Genomic DNA, 12,632 nt, shown 5'->3' with positions numbered 1-12,632 from the left:
TGTGCATTTAAGAGCCTGTATGTGCTACGTCTGAGGCAACTGCTTTTTTAGCCACACCTTCACAGTTCTCCGTCACCGGCTCTGTCTGGGTGACGGGCGTTAATCCTGTGCGGTTGCTCACAGCAGTAGTGCAGAGACACTGCAGCTTAAGGGCATATAAATATATATATATATATATATATATATATATATATATATATATATATATATATATATATATATATATATATATATATAGTGTGAACTCTTTGTTTTATTGTGAAAAACAAATAACTGTGCATGCTTTGTCCAGATGGCACCTCAGGGGTCGCCACCTGATTACCTCTGAACTAGAATATAAAAATGTATGCCAAAGGATTTGAAATTAATTATAATATTTTTATATTGTCTCATTGTTTCAATAGAAATAATTAGACACTACAAGGTCTGTGTCCTTTATGGAATACAAACTTTTGAGGCAAGATGATTTGTATATTTAGTTTATTCCCTTTGTAAAGGTGATTTTCTTCATGTACCTTTGTTGTATATTCGTGTATTTATTGTAATAAAGCCTGCATTTGCTTTAAAGGTGTTTTATATGAGATCAGGCGCATTTTTATTTGCCCCTTCAGCAGGGGAGCCGGCAGCTCGCAGTTTACAGTGCTTACAGCGGACACTATGGCAAACCAGCTGACAGAGCTTACAGTGTTTTATTGAGCTAATAGCTCTTTGCTCCTATTAGTGCTCTGAATCCTGCATATTGCACCTTTATTGCATTTCCTTATATGTATTTGCTTCAGGGCTGTGTATATTTACCAGAGGGATTTATTGAGTACTTTATTATGGAGGGTATATTTTTGACTGGTATGTTCCTTTATAATCCATCATCATCTTTATGTACTTATTATATATTATACTATATGTGGCCTTGATATACTCCCTATGCATTTCTTTAAAATATACATATCTTGATGATGAGTTGCAACAGGTGTGTCATGTGCACTTTTGTGGCTATAATATATTTTATTTGTTAGATTCATTTTTATTCTATTTATCCATTTGTTTGATTTGTTTTAGAGCAAGACGTCAAAATATGTCACTATGGGTTGTACTATGTATGATTGTATACGTGATAATAAATCCCTATTTGATTACATATGTTCAATACTGATCAAATACATCAGTATTGCATAAAAATATCATCATCTTTGTTGAAAATTCATTATTTGTAGTGTTTGGGGAAATTAATATAAGCTCAATATATTACAAATGTATTGGCCAGGTCCAAATTTATTGCTATTGTTATGTTATTATTATTTTACCCATGTGCTTCATTTCCTTATATATTCTAATGTATGGTAAAAAAAAATCCAAATGTGTCCAGTTTCTTAAAAACTTAACTTGCACTTAAAAGTTACATTTTATTTTGTCAGATATATGCTACAACTGAACTCATTTGGCTTATGTAGTTTAATAATACTGCGTCGCGGAGCTCTTAATACTTTACTGCAATATTAATCCTGTCGTTTTTGTCATGCGTAATGAACAGGTTATTACAAAAACAAACAAAAAAGAAATCTTTTCTTTGACACTTTGATGTGGAGAAGAGAAATATTTACATAAACATTATTATTCACAAAACACTCCTGAACTATAACATGTCTTTTTCTGCTAATTTATTCCATCCTTTCCTCTTTTGTTGTTGATGCTTGTGTGTTGTGGACGACGGTGTGTCTGTGAGGGTTCGTTCGCCCAGCGCCTCAGGTACTCGAAATCATCTTCCAGCTCATCCTCCTCCGTCTCGGCTTTGGTGGAAAGAAAAAACAAAAGACTCAATACTCATGAATTAGTAGACACTGTTGGATCTTCAGGTCTTACCAGGTTGGGGAGGTGATGGAGTAGACGACGCTTTGGGACAGGGGACTCTGTCCTCCGATCTGTCCCCCTCAAAGAGACTTTCGTCCAGACTCTTCTCCAGCCTCTCCAGCTCTGCCAGCAGCTCATCCTGAGGGAAACACACACACATACACATCTTCACCACAGATCTTACCAAGATCACATCTTCCTTGGCTGACTGCACAGGCGATACGGTTGAAATCGCTGAACTCACTCTTGCGACATCAAATCCGAGATGAAATGAAAAAAAGTTTTTTTAACCCTTTTAGATCACATCCCCAGACATATTATACAAATATTTGATGATGTATGCAAAAAAGGAACAAACTGGAATTAGCCTCGAGGTTATATGTCTCTGCCATTCAGTCAAATTAGCATATGAATTCTTAAATTATATTCAAAAAAGTGTTTTCTAGGGTGACCTTGACCTTTGACCTTTGACCACCAAAATCCTTTCCATATTTGAAGAAATTCCCTCCAGGCGTTAACGAGAATGGACCGAACGGACAGACTGAAAACCCGAAAAACGTAATGAAAACAATAGTGCTAAAAGTCAATTTCTTCGTATTTTTATAACGAAATCCAATTTTTCTTCTTCCTGTAAGCTATTCAAGCTAGTACCACCCAATTTCAACCAATAACATTATGACATGCATCCATCCATCAGACAATCAGTAACTTTTAGCGTCACGGGAGGTGTGTGTGGCGCCACAGTCGTCTGTAGCTCCGTATTGCCCAACATGCTAACCCCGCCCACTTATTAGCTGTCCATCAAGGTCCATGCGAAGGATTTTTTAATCCCTCTTGTAACTGTACACTCAAATATTCTGTTTCGCTTGGGAAAATGTAACCGGACAGAAGCTAAAGACGCTTTAACTGAGGTTTCCACTGGGACTTTAAGAACTTTTTTGATACTGACATATATCATAATATAGCAAATATTGATCAAGATCACGTACGAATACAAAAAATACAAAATGGAATTTTCTTTTTAAATAAACAACGTCCATGCCTGAAATAAAAAAAGTCACAGTTAAATTAAGAAAACCCCCGAAGGAATTACCGTCATCGTACCTCATCAAATTCCACTCCAAGGCTGACAGACGTGTGGAGGGTGTCTGACATGTCCTGGGTCAGACCGTGCTCCTCTGTAATGTCCTTGATGAGGTTATTGACTTTGTTGACGACATCTCTGAAACAGCCAGCAGAAAGCTCCCGTGTCAGTTAGAATGCTATAATATTTGATGTAAGATAGATAACATCGACATACACTCACTTAGCATTAGAAAAATCCTCAAATTATCCTTAAAAACTGCTGACTTTTTGTTCTGCTCCATTTCTCTCAGACATTCATACACTTCATTAAACCTCCCATGCCGACGTCGTTTCCCTTACATGTGCTCGTGGGCCGACCTCACGGCCTTTACAGCGCAGTCGACGTACTTGAGGTGTTTCTCGTACCACTTCTTTCTTTTCAGCGCCTGCAGAGCCGCTGTGAGGAGAGCAGAATTGTTGAGCAATGTTATCTTATTTGCAGCTATAGTTTTTACTGCACATAATTAGTTTTCTTTCAAAAAAGTGTGAAATAACAGGAGGTCTGCAGGTTTCTTGACAAACTGAGAACATATTCTAAAGTAATGACAGACATTGCAGTCACTATAGTGTAATTTATAACATATATAACTAATATATTAAGATACAGTATTCCCTATTGCCAGCCTTTTAGTTGTAGACCCTTTTCACAGGAGGAAAAGCACATATGTAACCAAGGTTGTGCCCAAAATTCCACACTACCATGCTATATAGTACGCTAAACAGTATTTAAGATCTTATAGTATGTCTATAACCTTAGTATGAAACCAATAGTACGCGAATGGCATAGTATTTCAGGTGAAATATTACAGTTTGCATGCTCTGGACGCTACGATAACTTGTTTTAATTAGCTGTAAATATAATATTTCAGTTATTGTTGTTTTTCTACTGTTTCTTATTGCTTATTTATAATACTTGTTTTTTTTATTTCATTTTTTATTTTTATCTTGTCTTTCTTTTACTATGTCTCTTGTGTGCACTTTACTCTATGCTGCTGTAAGCCTGCAAATTTCCCCGCTTCGGGACTAATAAAGGATTATCTTATCTTATCTTATCTTAAATCAGCGTTTGGTCAGCAGTGCATTAATAATTACAGTAAGCCATTCTAGTGAGTCATCGTGCACAATACCTGCAACCATGAACTGACGCATTTGTTCATTTCAAATGGTACAAAAGTTGATTTATGTATCCTCGAAAAACATGAAAATGACAGTCAAACCATCCTAACAATGCTGATTACCAGAAAGTTAGTAAATGCTGACAAAATAAAAAATATTGGGAAAAAACACAACAAAAATACATAATATAATAGTTTATCACATCCAAACAACAAAATAAAAGCAGGCTAAGATTAAAATAAAGTTCACAATTTTTTTTTCTCAGAAAATGTAACTTTACTATATTATCAAGAGCTAGCTACTCACATCTGTGCTTTTCCTCCGATGACCTGTGAAAATGTCTTGTCCTTAAACTGAATGGTTATTATAAATATGTATCACAGCTGTGAAGAATACATAATAAACTTTTGTTAGTCTAAAATGGTTTGGCTGATGTGCTAGCTCAATAGCTAACGCTACCTCCCTTGGCTCATCTTAAAGTATCTTAAATGTTTATTTAAGAATCATACATGGCATATGTCAACACATTTTAACATAGTACTTTAATAAAACCCCACCTCTTCTGTTAGTTATGCTGTTTTTCTTGGCGAGCAGAAGCTCCTGGTCAATCTTGACCTTCAGGAGCTCTTTGTTCTTCATCAGTAACTCCTCTCTCTCTGGAAGTTTCTCCATCTCCTCTTGTTGGCCGGGCATCTTTCTCACCTTTTCTCCTCCTCCAAACAGCTTAACAAACAGAGACATGCCTGAGACGCTGGCTATGACAACAACAACAAATATCACAGCTTATTGTCAGGGTCCCGGCCAGGCCCGGCACTCAATAACAAGGGCGGTTTGTAGCCAAGCTGCCCCTCACCTGGAAACAACCTTCAAAAGAAAACACGCGCTAGAAGGTTGTTGAGGACAGTTAACAACTGGAACATATATTCAAAAATATCATCTTAATACAGCCAGTATATATAGTAGATCATGAACTTTCAAATGTAATCAAAACAATATACTTTTGTGAATATATATTTAAAGATAGCAATATTGCTGATGATATTTTTGGAATGTACAGAGGCTCGTGTTAAAAGTTAATAGGGAGAGTCTATACTTTTTTTTATTAACAGAAGGACTACGACCTGATGTAGACGGAGGATCGATCATTTTATATTAGGGGTTAAAGGTCACCTGATTCATTGGAGAATCAATTCAGGTAAACGGATTTGGGAAGAGCTGTTGAAGAATGTTTTTAGTTGAATATAGAACAACTCGAGAAAAGCATAGTGAGCCATTTGTTTATTTATTTCCGAATCCACCCTCCACTCGACGTGATGGCGGTAATGTTGCTTGGCAACAGCCAAGAAACATAGAGGAGATGAAGAAGAAGCAAGACGAGGAATTCAGATCACGTGATTACTCTACCGACCAGGAAGTGCGGTGTTGGATCCACTGCTTTATCAAAACAAACCAAAACGAGACTGTTGGGGAGCCGACTTTCCACCCCCCCTGTGATTACCTGAATCATATTAGTCTCGCCATGGAGGGTATGTCGTGTTTGAACTGCTGGACGGTCCATCTTGATAGGCGTTGCATCTGTTTTTAGCTACACCACCACTCTAAGGACAGATAGCTAGCATTAGCTTGTTAGCATGGGTGGCTGGTTAGCTAGGTTAGCTGTCAGACCTGTTTTCATTCGTTTATAATATCTAACTGTAGTTAGTAGACCTACTTTACATTTGCCCTTGGGTTTGATTTAACATTATGTCTTAACGCTGACTGTCACTGAATCATTTCCTAGCAAATGACTGTCACATTAGGAATGTCACACTCCTTTTCAAATGTGATTAGTGTAGCTTCGACCAACGTAGACACTCCTAGATACTTCTTTAGGTGTGCACATACAAAATCATGAAGGCTTAAAACTTAAATACCCAGTAGCTTATTGAATCATATGGGGAAATGTTTTTAAAATGGTTTTTTTGTCGTTTTGCCATTTCTGGAGTTACCGTAACAGCCCTTCCAGAAACTGAAAACTTTATTAACTTTTTTTTTCTGGATTGTATTTTATTGTAGTTTTGGTTTGTGTTTGACTGTATTTCACCCTTTGTGATTTTAAATTACAACAATTTCTTCTGCTTCGCTGTGTATATAAAAGTTTTTGACGACATTATTTATTGATAAAGAGCACCCGAGGCTCCCACGAGTCATAAGTGGCCCCAAGGGGACAGAAGTTCAATTCACACATTGAACAAGAAATGCAAAACATATATCATTGTTTATTATTGTTGTTTAAGTAAAACAATTCTGGAAGGAAGGAAGCTCTATGTAACATTGTAGGCAGTTGGTCAGAAGTAGAGGGTGCCTTTATACATCTTATTTTTTTAGATATGATTAGTTGATTTCACTTGTTTAGTGAAAATGTGCTTACCCTCCAGACAACTCCCTCTCACTTTGTCATCAATCTCAGAGGATGAAAAGCTAATGATTTAGTAATTAAGAGTTAACATATAAGTACGTGACAGATAATCAGAGGGTCGGTGGTTCGATACCTGGCTTCGGCAGTCGATGTGTCCTTGGGCAAGACACTTAACCCCAAGTTGCTCCCGAAGGCTTGCCATCGGTGTGGACTGGATGTTGCATGAATGTTAGTTAGAGTCTGATGGTGGCACCTTGCATGGTAGCCCTGTCATCAGAATGGGTGAATGACATGTAATATACTACTGATTGTAAGTCGCTTTGGATAAAAGCGTCTGCTAAATGACTGTAATGTAATGTAATGTAATAATCCTTTGTGACAGTCGACACTATATGCACCACATAACTCTGTCTCTTACTGTCTCCACAGACACACTCTTCCAGCTAAAGGTATGTATCTGTTAAATACGTATCAAACTTGATAACAACTTGTGCATTATTTACTCATTTCCTGTACGTCGTCCTCTGTGGTTCACAGTTCACCTCCAAGCAGCTCGAGAGACTGTCCAAGAAGGCAGAGAAGGAGTCTGAAAAGGAGCAGGCCAAGGTCAAGAAGGTGAGCGGACTTGCCCAAGCTTAATGTGGAGGCCGAATGGTTGACATGCATATGCCATACATATGCTGTGATCACAATGTCCTACAATGTTTTATGCCGTATAGGGAAGCCCTTTGTTTCATGTCATACCTTTTCTTTTCCTTTCCCTCTTTATCAGTTTTATAACGTGATCTTTGCAGTCGGTCTGTATAGGGTGAAGATAATGTCTGGGTTTGTTGCCGGTAACTGTCTTTGTTTTCCAGATTTATTTAGGGTTTGGGGTTAATTTAATACGATAATTTATTGCCTTTCAATGGAATCATATCGTGATCAAATCAAAAATCGAGATATTGTGATACAAGTTTAGCTCCTGTTTTCTGTTGAGCTACATACACCAACATAAAGTGAATAATGTTTTATTTTAATATTATGTTTAATATCTCAGCAACTTATTTGAGATAAAAGGAAAAAAATATTTAAAAAAATTTCAACCAACAGATTGGGGGTTCAATACAATAATATACACAATACAAACAAATACAATATATGTTTTTCTTTTTACACTCTATTTTGAATACTTAACTATTTATTTCTGATTATTCTTCTGGTCAAATGACAGCAGGGAGTACTACTCATCATTCAGCAGGGGGCAGTACAACTTTATCATTGACAAGAAGTGCCTGGGCTATGTGAAACAAATGCATCACTGTTATTATGATATGTTATCATGAACGGCTAATTGTTTTAAAAGGTAACTATTTTAGCTATAAGGTCATTAGGCATTGCTGGTTCGTTTTAAACCATTATTAAAGAAAGTGGTATCAAAGATTACTGCTCTGTTATCATGCAGCAAAAGCTACAACTTGGACAGCCTGATCAGTGAGTTATTAAAATCATTGGTTTTGGTTGATAAACTGTTGAATATATTTATCTGGTACAAATACTAAACACATGCTGATAACAGCTTGACAAATGCAAAGCGTCGCCTGCTTTTGTCAATGTCATATTTTCTTTTTTGATATACCTTTTTAATATTATTTTAAAACCAAATGAAAAACGGTTCTGTATCATGGCGCCTTTTGTTCACTCGGCAGAATCGGAGGTTGCCGCCTGGTTGCAGCCTTTGTTGACTCCATGTATAAAAACTTCTGTACAATGTTGACACTAAAGATAACGTCAGATGAGTCAGTCTCAACACGTTAACATATGAACACACGTTAACTAAATGAGCTTTACCAAAGGTGAATTACGAATGCAGCTATTTGAGCGTTGACAGAGTCTTTGTCTCATCGCCAGGCTTTACAGCAGAAAAACGTGGAATGCGCCAGAGTGTACGCAGAGAACGCCATCCGGAAGAAAAATGAAGGCCTCAATTGGCTGCGCATGTCGTCTCGAGTCGACGCGGTGGCCTCCAAAGTCCAGACCGCCGTCACCATGAAGGCGGTAAGTCACTGCGTTCCATCAGCTCAACCCATACAGGATTAAAAAGCTATTTTCATATTACCACGTTGTTTTCTGTCTTTCTAGAATGACACAAATGTGTCATAAAGGGTTTTCTTTTTTTTCCCCTCAGGTGACCAAAAACATGGGCCAGGTGACCAAAGCTCTGGACAAAGCTCTGGGCTCCATGGATCTCCAGAAGGTCTCTGCTGTCATGGACAAGTTTGAAAGCCAAGTCCAGAACCTCGACGTCCACACCTCAGTGAGTAACTGCAGAAGATGTGCATTTGTTCTTCTACATGTATTTTGATATATTTAATGCTTTTAGAAAAACCCAGTCCTGAACTCCCTTAAGTTTCCTTTTCTCCTACCCCCACTCCATCGATCCCTGTCCCTCCCTGCACCAGGTGATGGAGGATTCCATGAGCTCGGCGATGACGCTGACCACGCCCCAGGAACAGGTGGACGACTTGATCCACCAGATAGCAGAGGAGAGCGGCCTGGAGGTGATGGACCAGCTCAGCCAGCTGCCCGCCGGAGCCACCTCAGTGGGAGCGGAGAGCTCCCGGAGCCAGGACAGGGAGGACCAGCTGTCTCGACGGTAAGGACCAGTGGCCAACATGTTGAGTCACATAACTAGCAGGGTAACGGGTTAGAGGCAACATCTGCGTGGGGGGGTCATGTGTCCTTAAAGGTACACTATCCAGGATTTTCCTAGAAACCTATGTTTTCTAGAAGGGTAATATATCTCAATCATCATTTATGACCCACTACAAGTCTGTGGCAGCGTTTTCTTCTTTCTTCTTTTGCTTTTCGGGATAGAGTTGCAACGATTAATCATTTAGTTGTCAACTATTAAATTAATCGTCAACAATTCTGATAATCGATTAATAAGTTTGAGTCATTTTTAAAGAAAAGAAAAAGTCAAAGTTCTTTGATTGCGACTTCATAAATGTGAATATTTTCTAGTTTATTTACTCCTCTGATAGTACACTGACTAACTTTGATTTGTGGACAAAACAGGACATTTGAAGACGTCATCTTTCAGTTTTGGGATATTTCTCCCCAATTTTTTGACCAAACAACTACTTGGGAAAAGAATCAACACATTAAACGATCGAAAAAACATCAAATCTGACCAGCTAAGTTTATGCTGAAGTGCTTTAAACCTGCATTCTCTCTACTGGCCATCAGGGGGCACAACATCAGGGCACAAACCAATGGGTGACGTTACGACGTTAACTTTTACGTCTTACAGACAGACTGTGGGTTCAGCCATAGTTCGGGACGTTTCTGGGCGTCAACCTTTGGGCACTGAGTGTAAAAAACGAACATACACAAGCACGCATCCAAGTGAAGGCGGCAAATAGGGCAGACACTGCGTCGGAAAAAACGCAAATAGTAAATATAACACCACACAGACACTTTCCATGCAGTGTGTGCTGCTGCATATGGTGCACCAGGCCGTGTTCTTGTGAGGGCGGCGTGTGCTTCTGTAACAGTAAGCATCAAAGTCCTGCATAGTGTGCCTTTAAAGCAAGACACTGAATCTTCAGCTGGTGAACTCTTTTTCACTCTCTGGCGCCGGTCTAACGAGAAGTACATGAACTGGCAGTAAGAACAGAGCACGAGATCAGGAAATGAGATTACACAGCAAGCTAACACCACCTACATCTCCCAGACAGAAGGAAGATACTGATATGGGTTATCAAACTAGTCAAATGGACTGTGGTTAGGAGAGTAGATAGCTGTTTGTATGCACAGTCAAAACGGTAGTACAGTATGTTATTAAGGACATTCTGATGATACAATGGTTTCTTGTGCTGCCTCCTCGTAGTGGGTAGGGTTAGGATAATGCCTCATTTGCATATTTAAACATAACATTTCAAAAAACTTAGTTGTGTTAGTTTAGTTCAGACTCTGATCCATAAATCTCCACCGTATCACTTACATACACCAAACTTTACATTTCATTTTCATTTATCTGTATTCTGAAGCTTTGAACTCAGGAGTTTGTTCATATATCATTCATAACCTCATTTATACAACATTTTAGTAAAACAAATTCGGAGAAAATAGATTTTGTATGGGTTGTTTACTGTATTTTTCGGATTTATGGAGTGATAAAAAAGAGATATCCAAAAACTCTTTAAAAACCTTTGACTCTAATATGTCGTCAAAATGAAACGAGAATTTTGAACCTGGCTTTATTCCAATGTTCAGATTTCTGTTCTGGAAATGTGTGAAAATTAGCACATATATTTTTAAATTATTATTTAATTTGCATATTGAAACTTATTGAAATTTGTAATAAACAAAAAGAATCCCTTCATCTATGTAATAAACTGGGGAAGGTTTATGGTGTTATCTAAGAGTTACATATTTGTTAACCTGTATTAACTAAAAAAAAACTTTGAGCGGTTGTTCGGTGAGATTAACCGAACACTGTTTTTGAACAAGCCTGAAAGAGGAAGTCTCTGCTGAGTGCAATAAAGCCTCTAAGAAGAGTCTACCATTAAGCGGTTCATGTGTTTGGTCGTGGTATGGGAATCCGTTTAGAAGTTGTGCGCCTTTTTGTTACAGGACTCTCCCATTGCCACCTCCACACCATGTTTTGGTTCAGGAAGGTGTCCCTGTGGCCCCTGGGAAATTGTGATGCACATTTTCTCACTATTTCCTGTTACTTTCTTTACCAAGTGATGAATCAAAAATAGTCAACAGATTGACTGATAAAATAATTTTAAGCTGCTCCAAAATAATTCCACTGATGTTGATGTCAGTGAAGGTTTTTGTTGTCTGCTGTCGTTACCGTCTTTCCGTATTATTGTAAGTTATTTCTAGAAAGCATAATTAGGACTCAACACAGCGACCAGCTTTCACATGCCAACCTGTCAGCTGCTCATTAAGGCGGCGTTAGAACATGGATGTGTTGTTGTTATTTCATTATTGACAGGCTTCTGTCAGCTGTTCTGGCTTCATGTTGCAGCGGGCGGACAGCTTAAAGCTCTAAAGGGATAGCTCGGGGTGTTTTGAAGTGGTTGTTGCCTGCTTTTTTCTTTTTTTGTGTTTTAGTTAAATGCCTTGAAATAAGCTCTGTGGTTAAAACAAGCTGAAGAGATTTTAACATTTTGTTCTTTGGTAAAAAAATAAGTCATGCTTTTACGTTTCTTTAAAAAAGGGTCCAAAACGAGACAACTAAACGTCATCTTAGTGATGCTGACGTGAAGTCATGTGACCGCGGTGTAGTTCCTTTATAGACCAACGTTAGCTTTTTACTTCTGAAGATCCTATTGAAGCTTCAAAAATCCTAAAGTGGGGTTCATTGTTAAGATTATCTTTCAAAATACAAAAGAACCATAAACATTTGTTTGTGACAGAGTTTATTTTCTGCAATAATCCATAACCCATTAAAATAATGCCCGTTAGCTTTGTGTCTAGCAAACCAGCACGATGCTAACTTCCTGATTGGCAACCCACAAGAGCTTCCATTCAGATCTAAGTAAATATGATGTAATTTAGTGTTGAGATAGACTTTAATTCTGATGACATCTAGAGAGAGTGTTTTTTTGTCATCCCTCCAAAATCGAGATGAACAGTGTGAGCCGTCCTTGTAGCAGAGGTGCTGCGTTCACGGCCCACATATTTGGCCGTAGTTCATAATACTGACAGTTGGGGAGATCTTTTTTTTTTTTTTTTCCAAAGCTTGTATCTCATTTCACAAAAGCTCCAAACAATTGAACTTTCCCACGTTTTTTCTCTCCCATGTTTCCAGGTTGGCCGCTCTGCGGAACTGAGGGCTTCTCCAGGAACGAGGCGACAGCGAGGCTCACAGCCACGTGGAAGCAGACGAGTTCAAAGACGGCGACGGGAGCTGAGTGTGTGCATTTCTATCAAACTGTTCCTACCAGGAGGACTTAATAAGCCTATCGATTACCATCCACCCCCAGCTCTATAAATACACTCGCACACACACACACATCGGCCTAGAAATACCACCTGAGAAGGGATCTATTCCTGTTTCTATCTCACCCTGCAATTCCCAATGGATCTCATTTTACCTTTCACTTCCCTTTTTTCTCCCTCTTTCTCCTCCTCCTCCTTTGGCTACTCTCAC

The 12,632-nt window shown here is 38.5% G+C and overlaps 2 protein-coding genes across 2 annotated transcripts; one reads left to right on the top strand and one right to left on the bottom strand.

Annotated features, from left to right (window-relative positions):
* Positions 1–1,465: 1,465 nt before the first annotated feature.
* Positions 1,466–4,827, bottom strand: LOC129107992 (charged multivesicular body protein 4b-like). Its single transcript, XM_054619612.1, has 5 exons — positions 4,644–4,827; positions 3,271–3,367; positions 2,950–3,067; positions 1,858–1,984; positions 1,466–1,784 (listed from the first exon to the last, which is right to left on the bottom strand). Exons 1-5 carry the CDS (start codon positions 4,825–4,827, stop codon positions 1,651–1,653), a joined length of 660 nt encoding a protein of 219 aa, XP_054475587.1. The 3' UTR covers positions 1,466–1,650.
* A 610-nt stretch (positions 4,828–5,437) lies between these two features.
* Positions 5,438–12,399, top strand: chmp1a (charged multivesicular body protein 1A). The gene is made up of 7 exons (XM_054619611.1): positions 5,438–5,612; positions 6,914–6,933; positions 7,022–7,099; positions 8,375–8,521; positions 8,652–8,780; positions 8,926–9,119; positions 12,291–12,399. The coding sequence occupies exons 1-7, from the start codon at positions 5,444–5,446 to the stop codon at positions 12,310–12,312; spliced, it is 759 nt and encodes a 252-aa protein (XP_054475586.1). The 5' UTR covers positions 5,438–5,443; the 3' UTR covers positions 12,313–12,399.
* The last annotated feature ends 233 nt before the right edge of the window (positions 12,400–12,632 follow it).

Source organism: Anoplopoma fimbria, chromosome 19 (genome assembly GCF_027596085.1).
Source record: "Anoplopoma fimbria isolate UVic2021 breed Golden Eagle Sablefish chromosome 19, Afim_UVic_2022, whole genome shotgun sequence".
Lineage (NCBI taxonomy): Eukaryota > Metazoa > Chordata > Actinopteri > Perciformes > Anoplopomatidae > Anoplopoma > Anoplopoma fimbria.
The sequence above is the reverse complement of the archived record's forward strand: the minus strand, read 5'-3'. Positions and strand labels throughout refer to the sequence as shown.